This window comes from Sciurus vulgaris (genome assembly GCF_902686455.1).
Source record: "Sciurus vulgaris genome assembly, chromosome: X".
Classification (NCBI taxonomy): domain Eukaryota; kingdom Metazoa; phylum Chordata; class Mammalia; order Rodentia; family Sciuridae; genus Sciurus; species Sciurus vulgaris.
Window position 1 is genome coordinate 23,050,653 of NC_136471.1, and position 25,448 is coordinate 23,076,100.

Genomic DNA, 25,448 nt, shown 5'->3' on the forward strand with positions numbered 1-25,448 from the left:
GCCACAGTCTTAAGTGTCAACTAGCAAGCAGAACATGGATAATCTCAAGCCAGTGGATAACTTAAAAATGCCCTTTGGGCACTGAACACTGCTCAACATACTACTCATTTCCCTTGCCAGTCAGTCCTAGGTAGTTCCTGAGAATGAGCATGTTAGGGACTCACACAGCTGGGAAGTTCATATGGCTTTTGGCTTCAGAGTTAGCCTAGAGTCCTAGTCCCTACTTGCTCACTAATTCATTGTGTAATGCTGGCTACATCAGTGCCTATAAAATCAAGGCACTGGGGCTAGCTACCTTTGAGGTCTGAACGTTTTGGAACTGATTTGGAGAATGGTGTACTTGGCAAAGAGGGCTTTATGGGGAAGAGGAATTGCAGCAAACTTGGAATGGTAACGTTAGGTCGAGATTCAAAATGTCTCTAAAGCTTCTGAAACTATATGTAATACAGTATATGGATTGTACATTTTTCCTGGGGAGGGCTCATAATTTTCAACAAATACTGAGGGGTCCCAAACACAAAAATTAACCCGTTTGGGTCTAAAAAGGCTGTGTGTGTGTCTATCTCCAAGGAAGTAAAGCATTGTATGTGCTTTTGGAATCAAAGTTTCCCCAATCCCTTAAGACATCTGGCTATAGAGGCTCTTTCTGTTTCTTGTCATGCAAAGGAAGGCAAGTTCCTCTGAGCTGAGAAGCCCACAGGAACTACCATGTAGCCAAGTACTGCTCAAATAAAATGTACTTTGAATCAATGGTGAGACAGGAAGGAAAGGGAATAGAAGTTTACATCTGAAATGACATCTACAGTATCTGTAAAGGGTAAAACTTCAGTCTTCTTATGAGTAATGAATACAAAATTACTAGAGTAATCCACATGGGCTGAGAAGCTCACAAAGAAATGACAGTAGCTAGACTTGGGATAGATTGTAACTTCAGCATCATTCTGGTTCCAGGGCAGAATCCAACTGTACGGTTTATGCATCTTGCTTCTAGATTGAAAGATTAAGTTTATCATTATCCCCAACTCTTCAAATGTGTTTTTGGTGGAGCATACATAGCATGTGATACATGTCAGATTACAGACTAGGGAAAATTTTCTTCATTCTGAGATAGGACCAACTCTATGTCTTCATAAGGAAATGAGGTTCCCATGACAAGTTCAGCTGCAGAAATGTGAAGCTGGGGCATCTAAAGGTGTCTGACTAGAAGAAAAGGATTCCATTGGGAGAGATGACACAGAATATAGTCCAGTAAAATAGATAAAAATGCCTTTATTTATAACAGGTGGCCTATGTTATACCCATAGTGTGCGAAACTGGTTTTGGAATTCATCCTGCAGCACAGCAACCAAAGGAGGAACTGTCGGGGCCCCTGGTCCTGGGCACCAAGGTGGTACTCCTCTGGTGACTCAATCTGTAGAGCTTTTCTTCAGCTGCTTTTTGTGATGTCCAGAGAGTCGTTTTTGATTGCTCTGTATGACAGAGATGTCTGACCTTGAGGAAGAGCGATAACCCACATCCTCTGCTTTTATAGGCTTAATGATATGACCTGGCTTGGTGACAACCTTGGGAGTGGTCAGCTTTTGGAAGGCCCTCTGGGTGTTCCATGTGGATCCTATAGGGGTCTGGATGGTCCTTTCAAATTGCTGATGGTGGGTGAATGGATATGGAAGCACCCGCACCTGGTAAGGAAGGAAGAGTGATTTGGTGAGTCAGGCCTCTAATGGCAGCTCATTAGGGAGTGAAGCCACCAAGAGGCCAGGGAATCCCAGTGTTCCTATCTAACCTTAGGAGTCACAATCTGCTTGAGGATATTTGGGGGATGTTACCTTGTGGAGTAAGGTAGGTAGGTCAGGACCTCTCTGGCCCTCAAAGATTTACCCAACAGTTTAAGGATTGAGAAATTCTGGAGACCACTCCTGTCTAGCTATAGTTCTTCCAAGGCTGCTGTCCCAGGGAAGTTATTCCTATACTACACTGTGACTGCAAGAAACACTGGAGCATTTGTGTATCTCTATAGATTTTAGGACCCTTCTACCCTTCTCAAGTTTGCTATTCCCTTCTTTTCTTTCTTGATACTGGGGGCTGAACATAGATGCACTTTATATAAACACTGAGCAACATCCCACCTTTTATTTTTTATTTTGAGACAGGGCCCCCACTAAGTGGGTGAGGCTGACCTCGAACCTGTGATCATCTTGCCATCACACCCAGCTCTTTTCCTTTCCTTTTTTGCAGTGCTGGGGACTGATCCCTAGGCTATACACATGCCAGGCAAGCACTTATTCTACTACTGAGCTATACCCCCAACCCTCCTTTCCTTTTGATTGACTGAGAAATGCAAAGTTGGGGATTGAGGATTGAACCTAAGGATGTTTTACCACTAAGCTACATCTCCAGTACTTTTTATCTTGAGACAGGGTCTCACTAAGTTACTGAGGATTTCACTAAATTGTTGAGTCTGGCCTTGAACTTGTGATTCTCCTGTCTTGGCCTCCTGAGTTGCTGGAATTGCAGGCAAGCACCATTCACTGCCCCTGGCTCCTTTTCTTGACTGATGTTTTAATGAACCCAAAGATATACTTTTGAGTCCTGAACTCTACCAGGCTACTATGCTCAGCTTCACACCTATTGGCATCATAGAATGCAGAGCTGGAAGGTCCTAGATTATGGCATTGGTAATATTCCTTGGCCTCAAGATTTGGCTTAGACAGGTGAAGTGATTTACCTAAGTAAATGAGGAACAGTGTGGGAGAACAGAACCCAGGGCTCCTATTTCCTTGCCTGGTGCTCTTCTCTACTCCATCATATTGCTATCTTTAGACATGTAAATAATTTGTATATATTCCCCTAATGGCTCAAACAGGAAAAACAATAAGCAGAAACAAGGGAAAGTAGGACTGGGGAAGTAGTTAGCAGCTGAGGACTGCCTGGTGGTCCTGGCAGTAATGAACCGAGCAGATTCTCCTTAGATTAAGGTCATGTCTTATTTGGGTTGATGCTTTATCTGTGCATGTCACCAAGGGCAAGGGGGGGAAAAGTTCAGCCTCAGGAGTCTCCCCTTCCCAACCCTGAAGCACTTTATTCTAATTATACACTGAAACCTGCAGTGTATAGCTTATTGAAAAGGTCATGGTGGCACAAGCCTGTAATCCCACTGACTTGGGAGGCTGAGGCAGGAGGATGGTAAGTTTGAGGTCAGCCTTAGCAACTTAGGTGAGACCATGACCCAAAATAAATTTAAAAAGGACTGGGGATGTGCCTCAGTAGTGTAGCACCTTTGTATTCAATCCCCAGTACTGAGAAAAAAATAAAAAATAAAAAGATGAGGGAAATTCTTTGAGAACTATTTGGCAGTCTGTTGTGAACATATTAAAAAAAATAGGTAAGAGCCCTGGAAGGGAAGATCATCTTTATTCAGGTCAATGCTCTGTCACCTGGAATCCTGTCCCATTGAAGCACCCTTTATCCTTTCCTTTATCCCTGTCTGTTCAAGTGCCTATTTCCTAGATATATATCCTAATTGGGATGACAGTGGCTAAAATTTCTGCAGTGATGAGTTCACAAAATAAGATTGAATAGAGTATTATTGAAATGTATATTTTCTCACCTCTGAACCTATCAAATAGTTCCTTTTTTTCTTTCAGTAGGGCAAATGTAACTCATTTCAGTATTGTACTGTCTGGGAACAGATCTCAGAACCGAAGGGAAAAAATGTCATCTAGCCCAATCTCATTCACGTCCCTTTTACACGTGCTCATATACCACAGTAGCCCATCTTACATCTGGATCAGGATGTTTTCCCTTGAATTCTGGTTCTCATCTAACTGTTACTTTATGGATTCTACACAAAAGCCTTTAATATTCTTTTTGTTTTTAAGGCAGGGTCTCTCTATTTGCCCACTATGGTCTTCAACTCATGGATTCAAGCAATCTTCCCACTTCAGTCTCCTGAGTAGCTGGGAGTATAGGTGTGTGTTACCACTCCCAGTTTGTCTCCAATATTCTTGAAGACTATGATCATACTCATATTCTTCTAACCTATAAATATCCCTTGGTTATTATCATATGACACAATTTAGAATCCCTTCACTATCCTTAACCGGTACCCATTTGTCTTTATCCATCTTTATTTTTTGGTACTGGGGAAATAACCCAAGGGTGCTTAACCACTGAGCCATATCCCCTTTTAATATTTAACATTAATATTTTAATATTTTTAATTAATATTTAATATTTTCAATATTTTATTTAGAAACAGCGTCTCACTAAGTTGCTTAGGGCCTTGCTAAGCTGCCGAAGCTGGCTTTGAACTTGCGAACCTTCTGCCTCAGTCTCCCAAGTCACTGGGATTACAGGAGTGTGCCACCATGCCCAGCTGTCTTCATTTTTCTTGACATGTGGATCAATCCTTAAGGTCTCTGAACGTTACCTTGACTATAAATACAAGCTTATAGAATGACAATTCTTATGTTGGGGAGCTTCACCATTGCTTGCAAAGATTCTCCTTTTGGTAAAAAGCTTGCTGGTCAGTAATTAGAACAACAGTCTATATGGAATTACTAATCCCACAGCCAGTCACTGAAAACAACAGATTCGATTCTGTGGTCCAGATTCACACATCTGTTGAGCACAGATCACTAGAATGCTCCTCTGAAGCAAGAGAGCCAGGCAGTCAAGAGAGCAGGTAGCTAGAGAGCTCTTTTAGTCTCACCTGATGAGCTGCTGCATGGATGTTGCGCTTCTCATTGATAATCACATTTGGCAAATTCTTGTCTTTTCTTGGAGGACCTTCAGGGGCTTTAATGAGAAACCTGGAAAGCAAAACAGTAGGACTAAGCATATGAGTCAAAAGGCAGGAAGGACACTTAGGGGTGAGGTGGGAGAATTTGGTGCTCTTCTGACAGGGTTTCTTCCTTATTGCCCACTCTCTCCCCATTCCCCCAGAACCAGGGATAGAACCCAGGGTCTCATACATGCTAGGCAAGCAGTGCTACCTCTGAGTTACATTCCCAGCTCCTTTCTTCTTTAGTCTTACCGGCGTCTTTTCTTGGCACTGGGCTTCAGACCCAAACCACCCCACTCGCCCCAGCCAGGCAGTGTCAGGTCCACATCCTTTGGCTTATTTGCCTCCACAGCTTCTCTCTTCTCTTTCAAGAAATCTCTGATGACATCATCCCCAGCAAAAGCTTCCTTTATCATTTGCTTTTGTACTTTTGCTTCTTCATCTTCCTGGGAAGAAACAGAGCAAGAACTAGTTTGCCTTAAGAGCTGTAGTTCCCGGCAAGGTTTGAATTTTGGGTCGTGACATTTTAGCGCCCCCTAGGGGGAAGTGCTGAACAAAGACTGTCTTGCAGTACAAACCAATCAGTAGCCAATCATGCTCCAATTTCCTTCTCTCTAGGGTAAATAGCCATAGCTCATTATCATATGACATAATTTTAAACTTTCTGTAAGGAGGCTGCAGGGTGGAAGAAGGAATGGCCTGTGTAGGTAGCAGAAGCTCCAACTACCCTGGTCAGAGTGGGCTTCCTCCAGCTTACATTCCTAAAGAGCAGGCAGGCTTCAGGGTGCCTCACTTTAGCAGTTTCATTTATTTAATCAGGGAGTCCTGAACCATTCAAGATAACATAGAGTGTAGTTAAAACTTTGACAACAATTCTGTGACTCACTTGGAGTTGTATTGCCTGGGATTTGGTCAGAACTTCGAGTGAATTAATTCCCTTTTTCCTCTGAGGGCAGTTTTAGAGTACTCTAGGGAGGTTTTGGTGGCTGAGGATTAAGGATGTGGAGGTCTCTGCAGTGCCCACATATTTGCATCTACTAAACTGCCACTGGAACCAGCCTGGTCCCATAATATTCTGGACCTCTCATCTACTGAAATGTGCAAGGACACTTTCTGTACCAGCTCTGATCCTCCACAATGGCCTGTGACCCTGGCTCTACTCACCAATTCCTCTATTGTGGGAACTTCCAAAGACTTCACAGAAGGAGTTTTTGTAGTTAGGAGGTTCTGTAGATTAATCATTTGCTCCTTTTTCTTCCCCTTAGAGGCATCTGGCTGATTATTTGGGTTCCTCTCTGTCCACTCCCTTTGTAATATAGGTCTGGGAAGCTCCTTCTTTTGAGAACATTCTTCTTTGCCCAGCTTTTCTAGTTTTTCCAGAGTCTGTACTCGCTCTGGCCTCTGCAGCAAAAGGGGCTCTTCTTCTTCTGGGGCAGGTTCCTCTCTCTGGACTTGGAGAACAGTTCCCGTGGAAGTCACTCTTTGCTTCCTGGACTGAAGGTTTCCTTTGTTGAGTCTCTGAGCCAATGCCCTTACTTCAGATAGTACCTCCTGGCTGCTAGAATCTAGGGAGAAATGAAAGCTGTCAGGAAAGGTTTGGACATTGCCTGGTCAATGAGCATTTGTTGTACCATGTATGACATTCTAACAAGAACAAACAGGGAAGAGAAGATTATATATGCTGGATGTCCTGGAGAGTTCACCAATCACTACATGTCAAGCAGGAAGCAATGGAATTTAGTAGTTAAAAGCAGCATGTTAGGGAGCAGACACCCTGGGTTCTATTCCCATGCAACTACTATATAATTGGAACAGGGGCTTAATTTACCTGCATAGTAAACCTTGCTTGGGAAGACTGTCCAAAGCTTTAGTTGTTTTTTTCTTTTTTAAATGGTGCTGGTGATTGAACCCAAGGCCTAGCACATACTAAGCAGGTACTCTACTATTGGGTTATTGTCCCAGTTCCCAATTTTTTTTAAAAAAGGAGCCATTTTAACAGGTGGCCCCTGAAGCCAACTTGTAATTCATTTTAATTTATGCTTTACTGCTTGTAAAAACCTCCAGGATGGTTTTGTCTTGACTCTACAACCCTCACTTAATATGTTTATTTTTTATTTTATTTTTTTGGTACTGGGGATTGAACTCAGGGACACTTGACCACTGAGTCACATCCCTAGCCCTAGTTTATATTTTTTATTTAGAGACAGGGTCTCACTGAGTTGCTTAGGGCCTCACTTTTGCTAAGGCTGGCTTTGAACTCTTGATCCTCCTGCCTCAGCCTCCTGAGCCGCTGGGATTACAAGCATGCACCATGGCGCTCAGTCTCATTCCATATCTCAAAGCAGTATTTCATAATCTGCTATGGTCCAGTCAAGAAGAGAGGAAGTAGCTATTTTCTATAGTTGATGTAGCTCACACTTCCCAGTTGCCCGAAAAATCTGAGTAAATCTCTCTAGTCTCAAGAGTCCTAAGGGAAACAGGGTAGCAACACAAAGTAGTTCTAAACTGCCCCTTGCAACAACTCAAGTTGTCCCTATTCCCAAATGGATCCTGCTTTAGCTTGAAGCCACTGTAGCTCCCCAGATCTGGCCTTTGGACACCAGCCTCTCAAACAGCTGAGATTATAGGTGCATGCTACCATGCCCAGCTAAATAACCAATTTTTAATGGGGTTCAGGGAGATATTGCCAGTGTCCTGTGTTCATATAGAGACTGCCCCACATTTTCAGTGTGCAGTGCTGCTTTCCAAAATCCTCTCAGAAGTGACTACTTGTAACTACTAATCCCAGAAATCTCCAGCTGAGAATCCTTAAGCAAAAGGTTCTCACAACACATTTTAAATGAAGGCACTTTAAAATAAAAAACTTTACCATGTAAAAACAGATTTTTGTTCTTATCTAAATGTACTGTTCCTATAGGAAATCAAATCAGACCTGAGAATCTGTGCAGACAGCCATGGAATTTCTCAAGGTAGGCAGTTTCCTAAGCAGGCTTTATGATGTCTGATTTATGTCCAGAATGAGGCCTCTGACCAACCACAAGGGTGCTGCATTGTTCATATAAAATCTCTTCAAAATAACAGGTAGAAAGCATACACATAAACTGAAGTCAGGCATGGTGGTACACACCTGTAATCCTAGTAACTCAGGAGACTGATGCAGGAGGATCACAAGTTCTAGGCCAGCCTCAGCCATAGAGGGACCTTGTCTCAAAATAAAAAAATAAGGAGGGCTGGGGATTTAGCTCAGTGGTAAAGTGCTCCTGGGTTCAATCCCTAGTGACAACAACATCAACAATAAAACCTGAGCACTGAATCATAATTCTGAAGCACATGTAGCTCATGGAGCCATTCATGCCTGTATGAAATGCTAAAGATGCCACTCTTACTTTATAGACAATACAAATTCTAGCAATTTGAAGATGTTTCCTATGTCTCAACATCCACTTATGTACACCTGTAAGTGTGAATGGCCTTTCAGATTTTCCATCCCATCAGATGCACCTCTGTGATTTGTATTTATAGGTACCAGGAATGCTAAGCCACCCCTTTATTTCAGGGATGGTCTGATTATGTCTTTCTGAAGACTGTAAGCCCCCAAGAGCAGAAAATGTGTCTAAGCACATTGCACAGCCATGCAGATGACTGCTTATTAAATGCCTTTGAAGAAAAATGGTTATTATGAATCTAATTTGACTTCAGGGACCCAGTGTACTCACTCTTGAAAGTTCCCAGAGACTAATCAGTACACGTGTGTGGGTGGACGCTTATTCTTTCCCTCAGTTCATCCCTAGCAACATGAAGTTGGCCCTTCCATTTCATCACACCTCACCTTGTGTTTCTCGGCTGCCCATGGGCTCAGCATCCTGACTGAACTCGGATCTTTTTCTAAGGGCTCTCCTTTCCTCAAATTCTTTCAACAAAGTTTCTTCCTCTGCCACTGGTCTCTCATCTTCCTCACTTTCAGAAAACTGGTGGGCCACAGGCTCAGGCAGGTGTTCTGAGTCCATCGGTTTTTCTTCCTCTTTTGCATCGGGGTTGCAACTTCTGAGCATCCAGGGATTGGGTCCATTTGCATCCATCTGTACTTCATTCACTACATCAGGGACAAGGGTTTCTTCCTCTTCTGTGTTTCCCTCCTCCTCACTCTCTGAGACTACTTGGAGTTTCTGTGTCAGTTCTTTATTCTTAGCCAACTGTTCTTGCATAGCTTGTCGAGCCTAGAGGAAGGAGTCACAGCAGGAGACAGACTTGTCATTAGTGACCACAATTATACCTTTCCTGGTCCATTTCTCAAAGCTGTCTATTCTCCTTTTAACTTGGTAAGTATTTCTTACTGATATCTACTGTTTAAACTGCACATACATCACTATGTACCTATGGGATAAAATGGAAGACAAATTATTTGTCCCTAAGGAATCAACATATGAAACACAATTTACAAAATGCTCCTCTCCCTTTACTGGACTTGCCTTCAATGCTGTTTCTCTTTTCCACTTTGTTCCTGGTCATTTTCCTCTCTGCCTTAGAGATTTTTCTGATGGCTTTTTAGATTCCTAGTTTTTCATCCATCCTCATGGCTCTTGCCCAAATCTGCTTCTGCTAGCATCCTTATGGACTGAGTTTCCTTTCTTTCCTCCAATTCCATCTCTTCTGTCACCCTGATGGTCTCTTACCTCCAGGTCATATTTGGCCATAATTGCCTTTGACTTGGCCCATTTTCCACTGTTCTGGTGCTTAAGGCTCATTCGCTCCTGGAAAGGAAGGGCAGAGGGAGATCTTTAGTGCATTCCAGAGAAAGTTGGGTTCAAAGAGGTGGGAAGTTAAGAGGCAGCCTCACCATCATTCTAGCCTTTTCAATTTTTTCCAGTTCTTCCAACGCAGCAGTTGGATTGATGTTCCGTAACTGCTCAAACTCTTTTAGGGCTTTCTTGGCCTTTCCTTTCTTCACAATTTTGTGATACCTATAGGGTAAAGAGAGTTAGGAAGGAAGAGTTGAGAGATTTAGTTGATGTCACACACATAAGTGCCTATGCTTTATGTCCAAGGGGTTTCCCTATGCAGAGACCAGAATGGATGTCAGAGTCAGCTGACTATAGGGAGCCAGTTTGGGACCTGAGAGGACTAGCAGGACTCTTGGTCCCCGCAGCTAGCCCCTAGGAGCTGGCTTCTGCACAGTGGAGTCCCCTCTGCTTCTATAGCCCAAGGGAGGAACAGAATAAATTCCCAAGAGGCAAAAAGGCAGGAAGGAAGCTCTACTGGCGCCACCAGCTATGGAATTCAGAACTCATTCTGCAGAATCACTCTGTGATGCTTTTGAAGGAAGAGAAAGTTACTTAACAGTTCTCTTTGGCAAAGTCACACATAAAAGCCAAAACAAGAGAAAAGGTTGTTACCAAAGCAGCAAATTATACAAGGTTGGTTTGGGAAAGAAAAAAAAGGCTAGTCATTACTATTTGGGAACTCTCTTATATGACCCTACTTGTCACATCAAAGGTTCTCTACAAAGAATTCATGATCGGCTATATCATTTTCTTCCATGGGAACCCAAGGCCTCCTTACTTTTTACTTTTGATTTTCTTCTCTCTTCGAGCCCTGGCTTCATAGTAGGACTGCAGAGCCCGGGCTCTCTGAAGCTCTGCTCGGCGCATCTTAGCCTAAGATGAATGACATTTACAGTGACTCCTGGACTTGAGGGCAAATGTTGGGAGAAGCATAGTATGCTTGGGTGTTCAAAGGGCCTAAGATGCTTACCTCCTCCAGGCTCATGGCTTTCAGAGAGGCTTTTTCCATAGGAGTCAGTAAAGGGTCTGTCACTGGCTGCTTGTTCTTATGGAGGAGGTTAAAAATTTCGTGCTCCAGGGGAGTTCTTGCCTTAAGGATATAACAAAAAGACATTCTAAGTCTCAAGCCATGCTCTTATGCCTCTCTTCCTATACATACCTATGACTTTCTAATTTACAACACTACAACTGAAATCACAAAATGGACAGGATTGGGTACTACAGCAAGAGAAGAAGGTTCCAATCTGGCTGTTCAGTGTTGTAGGTAAAGCCTTATTTTATTCTGAGTTTAAAAAATTCTGTTTGAGGACAACTTCAGCAAGGGGAATCTGGGGCTCTCTAAAATTACTGAGGGGCATTACTCTGTGTTAGGTTATCAGTATATGTAAATCAGAATTCCATTTCCTTAAGAATCTATGCAGGATCCCCTTAAGTCAGGACAGAGAAATCAGTTTTGACAGTCAAAACAGCCTCTGTAATGTTATGTATTAGAAACATATAACTATTACCAGGTAGGAATCTCAAGATTTTTTTAAATCATAAGTCTTCTTTAAAGACTATTTCTAGAGGGGAGGGGAGGTCAGATCATAAACATTATTTGCCACCAATGGTATAACAGGAAATACATCTACAAAATGGCTGAGCGGAACCCCAAATTTCTAAAACCACAGTGAACCACTATGAATCCCATATGCATGTGTTCTTGGTATCATTAATTACCAATGAAAGGAAATGGAGAAAAACATGGCATTCTTTGGCATACTCTACAAATTTAGTTTATGGCAGGGTGTGTGTTTTAATTTCCTGAGCAAAAAAGGACACTGCCTTAAAAAATATGGCCTTCATGTAATCAGCCTGCTTCCTGACAGTTCAAATTTAACTAACTTTGGCTCCAATTCCTCAGTTTCCACTTGATTTTGCTAAGTAGTATGTATATGTAGGAAATGAGTAAACTGTAAGCATGTCAACAAAAGACTCCATTTGCTGCTTGACTGATACTGTGAGGTTGGCTAAAATAATCAGGCTAGTCATGCTATGGTCTACCCTGACAAGGCACAAAGACAGCCCTAGGCAACAGAGCCAGTTGCAAACCTCATACACATATTATGTGTGGTTTTCTTCAATGGCTGTATACATCATGGTTCAGTATTAAATTCACAAATATCTAGACAAATGCATAAACACATCATCACATTCCACGGTGCTATTGATTTAATCATAAACCTATTCTGCTGAATAGTAAAGGTATATGTTCTTCCATTTTTCAGTATTTACAGGAATGATTAATCGGGACTATGAAGTGATTTATATCTCAATGTTATACTCTCCCTTCAACTCACTTCAGTTTACCAACATTTATCAATTGAAGCAACAACATTCCAGGTACTTGTGTGCAGTGCTAGGAATACACGATTGATTAGGATAGTTCTTGTCCTCATAGAGCACACAGCCTTTCAGAGCAGAGAAACAACACAATGAGTTAACTGTTACTCTCTAGGGGTAAGCACCACAGAAGGAACCACTGCTTCTGGTTAGGAGACAGGTGGGAAAGGAAGTGACTTTTTAAGTTAGGCTTTGAGGCTTAAGTACAATTCTTTTAGAAGGAGGGGAAAATCCACAGATGAGCATAAACAAGAACACAGATATCTGAAAATTAGTGGTACATAAGAGAACCATGTGTTGTCCGTTGTAACTAAAATGTTGGGTGCTTTTATTTCGTTCTCTAAGTGGAGACCCTGATGGATTTTAAGTAGGAGAGTGACAACCAGTTTTGTGTTTCAGAAAGAAAATCCTGATGATCGTGTAGAGGAAATGGCAAAGTTTCAAATGAAAGGAGAAGAGGTCTCAATTAGGGTAGTGAAAATATAAATGGAAAAAAAAAAAGAAAGCAGGGATTTGGTTGCCACAAAAGACAGAATTTACAGGACTAGCACACTGTATGGGTGGGGTGGGGGGAACAGCTAAGGGGGACAATTAGGAATCAGATAACCAAGATTTTCAAACCCCAAGTGCAGGGCTGGGGATATAGCTCAGTCAGTAGAGTGCTTGCCTAGCAAGCACAAGGCCCTGGGTTCAATCCCCAGCACCGAAAAAAAAAAAAAAAAAAAAAAATCAAACCCCAAGTGCCCATGGTAGGGAGTTAAGCTTTGAACTGAGTTACAGAATGAAGGTGGTGCTAAATGTCTGGGGAAAGAAAATGTGAAGCTCACTTTGGACCATGCTAAGTTTAAGGTACATGTGGAAGACCCAGGTGATGCCAGTTTGTCACATAGACTATGAAACTGGAGCTTAGAAATGATCAAGAGTGACAGCTAGAAGTCACGGAGTTTAGACAGCAAGAACAAAAAGGCAAGGGTTGGGGATTTAGCTCAATGGTGGAGTGCTTACCAAGCCTGTGTGGGGGCCATGGGTTCAATTCCTAGTATGGAGGACAAAAAGCCTTAAGAAAAGTTAGAGAAATAAAAGTACCACAGGTGTGACACAGAAGCCAAGGGAGGAGAGATTTTAAGAACATGATGTGCCAATTGTTGACAAGCATGTTGAAGATTAACAGGGCATGTAGCAATTTGGAGGCCTGTCACTAAAGCCTTTTTTTGTAGCATTGGGAACTGAACCCAGGGCCTCGTTCATGCTAGGCAAGCACGGTATCTATGAACCACGTCCCCAGCCCACTAATGTCCTTTGAGAAAGCTTTCAGAAGGGGAAGCAAGTGAGAGAATAGGCCCAGCACTGGAGACCAGCTTTTCCCAAAGCACATTCCTCATTAAATAGTAAGATTTACTTCACTTTTTTAAAAGCTGAAAATTCAGCTGGGCATGGTGGCACATGTCTGTAATTTCAGTGATTTAGGAAGCTGAGGCAGGAAGACTGCAAGTTTGAGGCCAGTGTCAGCAACTTAGCAAGACCCCATCTCAAAATAAAAAGGGCTAGGGATGTGGCTCAGTGGATAAGTACCCCTGGCTGGTACCGAAAAAAAAAAAAAAAAAAAAAAAAAAGCCGAAAATGTAATCTTTTATTACCCAGAGTCTCAGTCGGTATACCCTGGGTTATATTAAGGCCAACAGGTGTCTTCAATATCTGTTTATAGTGTGTAAGATGGGGGTATATGTCATATGTCAGGAATCTGCATTCTCCAGTGGGAACATGCACCATTTCTAATAATGGATCCTCCCTCCCCACTACCTCCTGCTTTGAGGGCATACTGAGATTCTAAGATTTTCAGAACACTCTGGGAAGTGCTAGTGTCAACTGAATGCAGGGAAGGAAAGAGAAGGTGGAAGAACTTACATCATTTCTAGCATTTTGCAGTTTATAAATGCTTACTCGTACATTATCACATTTAACTCTTCTCAGCCAGAAGCTGGACCCAAGTTACAGTGCAGACTTTTGGTACTCAATCTCTGGAAACCCCAGTATATACCAGTCCTTGGTACTTTGCACTCTAAGGTGTAAGAGAACTGGGAGTTTTTGGCTAAAATGCACACACTGAACTAAGCATTTCTTTTTCCCTCTGTACCACACTGGCATAATTTCTCAAAAATAAATTTTAGAGTGAATGAATGGAACAGTATACTCAATGCATAGCCTCTGGGCCCACTCTGTCTTAAAGAGGTTGTGTCATTCTTAGTGTAATCTCCTTCACCACCATCTTGTCTTTAATAATCATTAGATTACACTGTCATTTGGAAAAAGTACAGAAGAATGTATAGTAGCATACTACTACTTTTCTGATTAAAAAAGGAGGTAAACATGAATATATAAATAAAACTCTAAGTCAACAACAACAACAATAAAAAACTTATGAAAGTAGTTACTTCTGGCTGGGCATGAGAGTAAAACTGAGTAGATGGAGGATGGAGTGAAGTCAGGTTCATCACTATATATCTTCTGTACTTTTTAATTTTTTAATCCTACAAATTATATTACCTCTGAACATTTTTTTCCCTAAAGTTTCCCTTCATTTTGCAGCCACGTGTTATACCTGAACTCTTTTTCATGTGGGAAAGGAAGCATCCTAGAAAGGGAATGGTACAGACTTAAAAAACAGCATCAGAAAACAGAGCTTATCCTTTTAATAAGCAACTATTTGCTCACTTTTTAGCTATTGTGGCAAGTAATGTGCACTTTGATTAGCTTTAATTAGCTCATCTTCCTGACACATAAGATACTATCATTCCTGGATTTTTAGAAAGCATAGAAGAGAAGCATAAAAAGGTATCTATTCATGGTTCAGGCACTCTGTTTTTGACTATTTTTCTTTAAGACAGATTATCCCTTTATAGACTCCATACCAATGGTAGCAGAAAAGTAGGCTAGCTGTTTTAGAGCAGTTGCTCACAGACTAAAAATGGAGATTTTAGGGACCAACATAGGATAACTAAGTTTTAATTTTGCCAAGAGCATAACTACCATTCCACCCAATCATTTACTACAACCATCATTTCATTTAAAAGATATTTCAACACGATTAATGTGAAAAGAATAACCTCATAATAAAGAAGAGCTGGCAACATCACACCCAATCAAACACACATGCTCATGACTATCCTCTTGCTTCAGATGGATAAAAACTGTTAAAAGAGTTCAGTGTTTGGGAAACTCAGCTCTAAAATATCTTTTTCCCCACATAGCTCAGAGCCATGAGTAACTTGCTCAAGTTCTAGACAAACACCAGCAATATGTTATATTATAATGTGATATTCCTTTATAAGCAAATTTTGGGTTCACCTGCTCATATATCCTAAGGCATCATTAATGCTACTAAGTTCCTGATTTCCCTAGGATGAGAATGTGGTTTTAAAATTCTTTTTTAAGAACCAGTGGATAAGAGGGCTTGGGGTGTAGCTCTGTGGTACAGCATGTGCCTAGCATGTGTGAGACCCTGGGTTTTATCCCTGGCACTGCAATAAAACAAAATGAAACTAGGGGATAAGAAAGAAAAAAGTATGTTCCCTTTTCCTTGGCAGTAAGATGTTTCAACACAAAAACAAATAACCAAGTGCTATATACCATAAGCTAATGAAAAATGACTAGAGCTATTGTATGATTGGCTATTGCATAACTGACAATAAAGATATGCCACCTCCTTTCTCCCTTTCTGACCACTAAACTAAAATGGCTCCAACTGGCATTTAGGCTTAACATATTCATTCAAAATAGTTGCAGGCATGGAAATCTCCAATCTGTGCAATCTCACCTTTCAAGGTTAAGGTTCATCTTGTCTCACTCACCTTCCAGCCACTGAACACATGTTCAATGGGAACAAAGGCTGACTGCTCCTTCTCCAGGGGAAAAACAAGCTGCTCTGCTTGCCGGTTCTTCAGAACGATAGGATCCCATTTGGACAGGGTTTGTGAAGTTTTATTGAATGCTACTTCTCTGTGGATCTGAAGCAGGCAAAGTACATAAAAGAAAAGAGCCACAAGATTATACATCAAACCTATAGGACTAATAAGAAATTAGGAGGCACTGTTTCTTAGCTCAAGGAAAAAATCAGGTTACTTCTCAGGATTTCAACTGCCCCTACTTACTTGCTTATTTGTTTAGGTACTAAGAACTGAATCCAGGGGTGCTTTACCACTGAGTTATATCCCGTCTTTTTATTTTCTGAGATAGGGCCTCACTAAATTGCTGAGACTGGCCTTGAACTTGTGACCCTCCTGCCTCAGCCTCCTTAGTCTCTGGGATTACAGGTGTGTGCCACTGTGCCCAGCCCCTAGCTTATTTTTAATCTTGTCCATGGTAAGGAAATCACAATTCCTTTCCTTCCATTTTTAGCCCTTTCCCTCCTTCTGTTGCCCCATTTTCCCTTGTTAAGTCAATTTCTTCCTCTTAATGGATCACATTCTCTGCAACTTACCCGTTCAACCTCTTCTTTGTTAAGGGGTAATTCCAGAGTCTTCTTTGATTTGACTCTGTTCAATTGCTTTTTCACAGTAGCCAATGAGGATGAAGTTTTAACAGGCTCAAGCAGATCTGCAAGGATCAGCTTTTCTCCTGATCCTGTGGAAAGGCCAAACTTTCTGGTCAGACTGAGAAGTGAGCCAAAATCTTACTCTAACATAGGGCGTGGCCTTAGTAGAAAATATGGGTAGACTGCAGGGAAGCAGGGATAATTCTCTTAAATCAACCCCTTACCTAGGTATAGTGACACCACCACTCTCCTATATTTCCAAACATGTTGGGAGATGAAAGAGAAGAAAAACATTTAATCAAAAAATAGTCATTTTACCAGGCATGCTAGTGCACGCCTATAATCCCAGTAACTTGGGAGGCTGAGGCAGGATTACCAGTTTGAGGCCGTTCTCAGCAACTTACCAAGATGCTGTCTCTAAATAAAAAATAAAAAAGGGCTGCAAATATGGCTCAGTGCTTAAGCACCTCTGGGTGCACTCCCCGATATCAAGAAAACAAACAAACAAACGACAAGAAGCTTCATTTGCTTTTCTCCTGGTCTTTCTGCTTCCTTGCATAGTTGCCAGTTATCTTTTGAAAATGTATGTTACTTTGGGCATGACGGCGCATACCTGCCTCAGCAATTTTGTGAGGTCCTAAGTAAGACCCTGTCTCAAAATTAAAAAAAAATAAAAAGGGCTGGGGATGTGGCTCCATGTTGGACCACTGCTAGGTCAAACCCTCAGCACCAAAAAAAAAAAAAAAAAAAAAAAAAAAAAGTTACATATCATGATCTTGCCAAAAATCCTCCAATGGCTTCCCATTATACTCAGAATCTTATCAATCTAAGAGATACAGTCCTTGGAATTTGGTCCTCATCAGCTTCTTCAGCCTCATGTCACACCATTATGCTCCAGCCATGCTATCCTCCCTAGTCTTCCAATGCGCAGTGTGTGTTTCTTCCTTAAAGTCTTTCCGTCAGCTGTTCCTTTGCCTGGAACCACTTTCTCCCATTTTGCATGGTTGACTTTTCTTGTCATTCAGATCTCAGCTTCGATTTTGCTTCTTCAAGGACCTTTCATGACTACCCAGTCTAACGTGGACGCCCTCATCACTGATTCCATCATGCTGTTGTAATTCACAATGCTGTGAACATGTTTTATTCTTCACTGTAGCCCTAGTATCTACAACTGCACCTGCTAGCAATATATAATGCAAGAAATATCTGCTGAATGAATCAACTTGGAATACATTGTTACTTGATCTGTGAGGTTACACTGTGAGGTTACTACAAATGCAAAACTCATCATTCAAACTGCCTAAATTATGAATATTATGGAAAAAAGGGCACCCATAATCAACATAAGGTCAAAATTCCAACTCTGGTACTTACTAATTCAAGTACTTTATGTTTTCTTTCTTTTTTTTTTTTTTTTTTTGGTACCAGGGGTTGAACTCAGGGGCACTTGACCACTGAGCCACATACCCAGTCCTATTTTGTATTTTATTTAGAGATGTTTTCTCTGAGATGCTTAGTGCCTCACTTTGCTGAGGCTGGCTTTGAACTTGTGAACCTCCTGCCTTAGTCTCCTAAGCCTGCTAGGATTACAAGTGTGCACCACCATGCCCAACACTTCATGTACTTTCAAAATGGGTATTATTGTTCCTTTATTCCCACCCAGGGGTGAAAATTGGTTGGGGGGGGCGTGTAAAAAAGTCTCAAGATATTACAAAGATTTGTGTTTCTCCAAGTTTCAATTTCATCCACAAAATCTTACTCCTTAGTATTTGATTTCACAGAGTAGAAGGCAGTAAGGTTAAAAAAAAGTCTAAAGGGCTCCTCAGGGGAGCAATAAAGAAAAAAGCTGAAGTGGACATGGTGGCAGACACCTGTAATCCCAGTGACTTGGGAGGCTGAGGCAGGAGGATTGCAAGTTCGAGGTCAGCCTCAGCAACATAGTGAGACCCTGTCTCAAAATAAAAAAAGGTTGATTATGTAACTGAGAGGTAAAGTGCCCCTGCGCTCAATCCCTAGGCCCTTGGGTATGTAACTTGACTTCTCCGACCTCCTCAAGTTATTAAGGAAAATCTAAAACAAAAATGAAATTGTGAACATTAAAGAGCTACACAAACAGGAAGAATGATCAAATTAATAAGTGGCAGCTGTCTTCATTCATGACCCTTTATCCCATCAAGCTTCAGAGAAGATCTTGACCCTAGACTTACAGGCTTTTTCTAGAAATGAAAGAAACTCAAGGGTATATGACCACCATTCTTAGCTGACTCACAGGTAAGCATTTAGGTATTAACATTAATCACATCAAAGAGAGTTCCTAAGGGGTGAGGTGACCATCATGCTTTCAGAACCCCACAAGCTCCATGCATAGGTATCTTACCTTCAGAACTGACATTGAACTCTGACACCTTCAGACTAGCCTCAGATCTCTCAGCCAACTTATACCTATGCAAAATAATATAACAGAAATGGATGCATTTTAGGGGGAATAAATACTTTTTCTTCTTCAAAGCAAGCTTTGGTTTCATTATTTTTCTTCTAGGGTTAGCTTTATTCACAAAACAGTCAGTAAATCTGCTCCTAACCTAGACTTGATAGTCTAAACCTCATATCTCCTCTTTGACTTAACCCCTCAAAAACACAAAGTAATGCACAGTATGCATAATGGAAACACATTGGATTTGGATTCAAACACACCTGGATTTGAATCCTGGATCTTCCATTCATTAGTTGGGTGATCTTGGGGATAATTCAATTAACTTCTCTAATGGGGATAAGGAATGTCTACTCAATACTTCAAAAGATAATTAGTGTTGACTAATTAAGGATTCCAACGTGTGAAAGCCTAACACAATAATAGCAATAGGATAATAATAGCTAACAACACTTACATAATACTTACTATGTTAGGCACTGGTGCTAAGATCTTTACATTAGGCACTTGATAAATGTTAGTTACAGAGAAGTCTCATGGAATCAGCTAGCTATAACCCTACAAAAATGTTACCTGTTCTTTCCATCAAGAGAATTGATTGCTTCCAGAAGCTTTTCATGTTTTCTCTCTCCATCACTGTCCCCCTAGACACAGTAAAGGACACAGTAAATGATAAAGGAAGGGAAAAGATGATGTGGAAATAAGGCCCATTTAAATCTGTGGTTCTTCTGATCACTGGAGAACTGGGGACAGATGAGGTTTCTTTAAGCGCAAGCTGAAAGAATTGCCTCAAAATTCAAATTCTCTCCTAAGGAACACAGATCCTTAGTAACTTGGGAGGTAATGTTATGCCCCTATCCTAACTTGTTTTGGGAAAAAAGGGGCTTAGAATGACTTTTTAAACAATAGAATAAATAGTGCAATCTGACACAGAAACATATAGTGCAAGTCACAGAGAAAATTACCAAGGTGGCTTTTCTCAAGAGGAAAACAACCATCAGAAAAAACAAGCCAACATCAAAAACTCTTCTTATTAAAATAGGTATTCTGAGTACACCACCCTGAAAAAATTAAGTACTTTTATCAGGGCAATAGATTAAAAAATTCCTGTATCATCTGGAGATTCAGCTTAAATACACACACACACTTCAGTCCAGTAATTAAATAACACTACAGAAATTGTGTAATGAGAACCATGTGTTTTGGTCTTATAAAACTACAATTAAGCAACTTGAAGACAGTGACTGTAACCTACATAGTCTTACAACTCCCAGGGCACTCCCTATGGTATTTTATACATGAAATACGAAGTAACTGTAATATATTTTGAGAGAACCAGAATGTATATAATGTTGCCAATGCTTTCCTTTCCAGAAGTGGTGTTGCATAACATGATTCTGAGGGCAGTTCAGCAACTGTCACTCACCTCATCTTCACTGGCACTCAAGGGGTAGTTTGGTAAATCCACTAGTTCATCCTGCTGGCTCAAAGTCAGTAGACTGTTAAAAAGAAGCAATAGAGAAATATTGACATTTGAAATAACATTTTTTTTGCAGTAGTGGGGACTGAACGTAGGGATACTCTACCATTGAGCCATAGTCCCATCCCCAGTCTTTTAAATTTTGAGTCAGGGTCTAGTTAACTTGCCCAGGCTGGCCTTGAACTTGTGATCCTTCTGCTCCAGCCTTCTATGTCTCTGAGATTACAGGACCACACCACTGCACCGGGCTTGAAATAACTTTTATTTCTATTAAAACAGTCTCTTGGGCTGGGGATGTAGCTCAGTGGTAGAACATTTGCCCAGTGTGCAGGAGGTCCTGTATTTGTTTCCTTGGAAGAGGTACAAACAAAGCAGTGTGAATGCTTTTGGAAATTTTCAAGAAAGTCAATGTAGATGGAAGTCAGGCATCATCTCCATTTAAGCAGTGCTTGGTGATAGTCATACAAAACTGCATGAAAATGTCTAACGATCTTCTGTGCTTAGGATTGCATTTCTCACTGACCTCTGGGAAGCTGTAATGATCCTGTGTAAATTGGTACAAGACACTGGTCCGAGCCCTGGAGAGAAGGCAGTTTCACAATATTTATATGCATCAGCCCACACATTAGACATCTTGATAGGTGTAACCTAGCCAGAAGTGTCATTTTGATCATTTGTCCCCAGGAATGGAAAAACAGGGGACTGAAATCAGCAGAGTAAGCCTTTTTCCTTGGGGCTTGCTCAGTCAAGTAAGTTCTTAACTAAGGAGATGGGTACCCAGAAACAAATTAGTCTACCAATATCTAACTATACATCGGTATTTGCAAGGCCAACATTACCAAACTGTCATTTGGTCTTTCTATATGTGTGTGTGGAGAACACATGTAACTTCAATGTAAGTGCTACACCGCCAGTTCCAAAGGCTAAAGCGGGCCGCAGCAGCAGAAAAGGGGGTCACGTGACGAGGAAAGTAAAACACATTAACTTAGTTGCAAAGGAAGAGCCTGCATCAGGACCAACGGGGAGGCTGTTAAAGAGCCGAAGGGTGGAAGAAGCAAACTAAATCGAATTTAAAGGACTTTAAAGGATGGATCGCAGAACTGCAACTGGTGGCGGGGTCTTAGGAGGAGAACAACTGCTGTTTGTTAAAAGGTCGGTCCACTTCCTAAAAGCCGGGGAACTCGGCTCCCCACGGGACGCCAAACCCTCCTCTTCTTCACCCCTTACCCCTCCGCAGCCCGGATCGCTTTCATCTCAGCAGCCTGCTTCTCACATGGACCAAGAGCGGAAGCCGAAAGGACAGCAATTTCCGTGCCGGCCGCAAAGCAATTTCTGTTTCCGCCGATCGCGCGACAAGATACGTCACTTCCGCTCCCCGCTAGGCGTGTGAGAAACGAGTCGCTATGGGAGGGGCCTGCGGAAAACGGGGTGACTCGGGGATGAAAGGCCTGTCAGGGGACGGGGCTTTGCTTTCCCCACCCATCCCATAGATCTGCTGCGCTCAGGCATGGGTCCTTCCCACGCCAGAATTTCTAGGCGGTGCAAGGTGAGCCCTCTGAGGGCGACACTGCTCCTCTGTCAGGGATGGAGCCTGAGCCTTCGTTGTCTCTGCCAAATCTAAAAGCAGACTCCGGTGCCCATCCTAGTTCGACAGCGTCACACAAACCCAAAGCCCATCACTGGCCAGCCAGAGGCTTTAGTGAATACCGGCGAAATCAACAGCATCGTGCCGGACGGGCCCAGGCGACTGGACGGTGAACAAAGCAAATTTCCTCCCATCTTGAGGGAAAACTCCTTTTGATCCCGGGCCCCTTGTGATTGAAGCTACGTGTTCCTCTTCCTATGAAACAGTTTCATCCCAAAACGGGCTGTGTCAATGGATATACTTCTGCACCTCCCATAAACTTTTTAAGATTTTTTTTTTTTTTTTTAGTGCTGGAGATCAAACCCAGGGCCTGACACTTGCTGGGCAAAGATACCCCTGAGCTACACCCCCAGTCCAAGATTTTTTTTAATTAAAAAAGGCAGAAAATAACGCATGAAAACATTCTTCTCATTTATTCCTTAAGTCATTCGCATTTCGTTTCACCCCACCATTCCACTGAAATTGCTCTGGACAGGATCATCAGTGACATACAAGGTTGTTGAATAAGATGGATACTTCTCAGTCTTTTGTGTGGTATTTGATAGTTCGTTTTATTATTTGTTCAGGAAATGTTTTTGACTGTTTACCATGGACCAATCCTCTAACCATTGGGGATGCACAGGTGAACAAAGCAGATAGGTCCCACGGCCTTTTCGGAGAGCTACTTTCTAGTGGAACTAAAGACAATTTTGGCAGTGAAAACTCCACGCTGAGGTTCCATGACCACTCTCTCCTGGTTTCTTAGTTTTATAACCATTTTCCTCAATCTTTTCTGCTGAATACTTTAATATACTTACTACCTACATTATGATGTTTCCTAGAATTCTGTCCCCAGTCCTCTGTTTATTCCACATTCTCTTCCTAAATGAAATTGCCTTTAACGCCTGTATGGGAACTCCAAAATCTACACTTTTAGCCAAGATTACTTGAGCCCCTGGTATCTCTGATTGCCTCCAGACTGTTCTTTTTGTCCCACAGGCATATCAAACATTAAGTAACCAGTAATTTCTATCTTTTCCAACACAATTCTCCCACATTTCCCATTTCAATGTTTGGCTCATCAGCTATCCAGTCAAGTCAGAAGTCTGAGAGACATCTAGTTCTCCTCTCCCTTGTGTTCTCTGGTTGTTCCCCCACAGCATCACTTTTTCTTCCTAGATTTCTCTCAAGTATCTCTCATATTTCCATCATTGTTGCCATTGTATTAGTTCAGACCCTTGCAATTTCAAGCCTGTGATATTACAGTAATCTTAATGTAAAGGGTAACATTATACATGTTGAGGAATGGCATAGGTTTTGAGGCTAGAATCTCTGGGTTTGAATCTTAGCTCTCTCACTTACTGGATTTGTAATTTTTGAGTAAATTACTTAACTTCCCTTTCTTTCTTTGTTTCCTCATCTTTAAGTTGGGGATGATAATAATACAATGCAGAGTTGTGAGGACTAAATGAATATATATATATATATGTATGTTTATACACACATTCAAGTGGAAAACCCTTAGAATACAATATGTCAAGTGCTCAATAAATGTTAGCAAAAAATAATTTAAAACTGGTCTTTGGTCTTCAGTATGTCTTTATCCAATCATGTAATTGGACCACATTATGCCCTTACTTAAAAGATCTAAATAGACTCTTACCACTAAGATAAAATGAAAAACTCTTTAGTCCACCTTCCATCCTCTTTGAATCACTTTGGTTATTTCCTTCAAGACACTCCAAATTATATTTTTATAGACAGATGATGTTTTATTATATAAAATATGAATAAATGCATTTTAGAAAACATTGACATTTTTATTGATCTATATTTAATCTAAGTAAAGGCAGTGTGTTTGCTATACAGATGCAGCTCTGAGACAGATTTTCGAGGAACTCCACAGCTTTAACCAGATTGCTACCCCATTTCTCTCTTACATAGAATTATGGGATAGTCAATGTAATATTTCAGCTGAGATGTAAAGGATGAGAAGGAGTCAGTCTTGCAAAGAACTGGGGAAGAGGGTTCAGGGCATAGACCCTCCTGGTTGGGAAGAGCTTGTGCTATTTTAGAAATGGAAAGGATAGTGCGGCCTATGGTGAATAAGAAGGAAAATAACAGATAAGGATGAAGAGATAGTAGGGTTCAGATCATGTAAGGTCTAAAAGGCCGTGGCAGAATTTGAATTTTACTGTAAGTAAAATGGGCCACAAGTAAGGAGTTATGTAGGGGAATGACAATCTAAGTTACATGAACATAACTTTGGCTGTCATGTGGATAATTGATTCAAGTTGGGCAAGAATGGAAGTGGGGAGACCAGTCAAGAAGTTTTTGTTTTGTTTTGTTTTGTTTTACGGTACTGGGGATTGAACTCAGGGCCTTGTGCTTGCGAGGCAAGCACTCTACCAGCTGAGCTACCTCCCCAGCCCAGTCAGGAAGCTTTTCTGTCGTTCATTAAGAGATGGTGATGGCTTGGAATAAGATGGTGGCCATTCATAGAGAGAGTCATTGGTATGCCCATCAGAGGAATGTGGAAGATAGGGAAAAGAGAACGATTATTCCTAAATTGCTGGCTTGAACAAATGAGTGAGTGGTAGACTGTTTACTGAGATGGAGAAAACTCTAGTGGAGGAGGGCAGATTTTGGGAATAAGACCCACAAGTTCGGTTTTGTACTTTTGAGGTTTGAGAGTGAAATACTCAGTTGGAGTGATCAAGTATATAGTTGAGTATAGGAATTGTGAAAGATACATAATTAGTTAAGAACTCTTGATCTTGATTAGAACTATTATGATTATCAGAAAATAAAGACATATATATCCCCACCTACAAGTATGTCTCTTTCACCTGATTTATGTTTCACATAAAGAACCCATGATTAGCCAAAATTTGCAACATAATAGCTGTGATGAAAACATAAATTCATAACTTTGTATGCCCCTCAACCTCTAACTTAGTCCTTAATAAATTCACAATAGTTCCATGTCATTCATTCTCATAACAATAATTATTTGTACACAATTTTCTAATTTAGTGTTTTTACATTCATTATGCCATTTTTGTGGTACTGAGGGTTAAACCCAGGGGCACTCTACCACTGAGATATACCCCAAGCCCTTTTTAAAATTTTTATTTTGAGATGGAGTCTTGCTAAATTACTCAGGCTTGCCTGGAACTTATGATCCTTCTGCCTCAACATTCTGAGGCACTGGTATTGCAGGGGTGTATCACCCTGCCAGGCTCTCATTATAGTATTTAATTCCTTTTTGTTAACATTTTAATTTTGAGATATTTGTAGATTCATGTACAACTATAAGCAATAATTAAGAGATATTATGTATCCTTTACCCAGTTTCTGCTAATCATAGCAAAATTCTAATACAATATTACAAGAAGAATATTAATTCTAATACAGTCAAGATACAGAAAACTTT

The 25,448-nt window shown here is 41.1% G+C and overlaps 1 protein-coding gene across 2 annotated transcripts; it reads right to left on the minus strand.

The window, feature by feature from the left end:
- Positions 1-1,239: 1,239 nt before the first annotated feature.
- UTP14A (UTP14A small subunit processome component) lies at positions 1,240-21,717 on the minus strand. 2 transcript variants are annotated; one of them, XM_079124642.1, is made up of 15 exons: positions 21,616-21,717; positions 20,335-20,407; positions 19,482-19,552; positions 18,855-18,919; positions 16,424-16,566; positions 15,795-15,950; positions 10,535-10,654; positions 10,343-10,437; positions 9,621-9,744; positions 9,457-9,534; positions 8,613-9,000; positions 5,948-6,348; positions 5,036-5,229; positions 4,712-4,811; positions 1,240-1,679 (listed from the first exon to the last, which is right to left on the minus strand). In XM_079124642.1, the coding sequence occupies exons 1-15, from the start codon at positions 21,639-21,641 to the stop codon at positions 1,407-1,409; spliced, it is 2,307 nt and encodes a 768-aa protein (XP_078980768.1). In that variant the 5' UTR covers positions 21,642-21,717; the 3' UTR covers positions 1,240-1,406. The 2 variants fall into 2 exon arrangements, with proteins under 2 accessions (XP_078980768.1, XP_078980769.1); XM_079124643.1 differs by lacking the exons at positions 16,424-16,566; positions 21,616-21,717 and having other exon boundaries at positions 20,335-20,388.
- Positions 21,718-25,448: the final 3,731 nt, after the last annotated feature.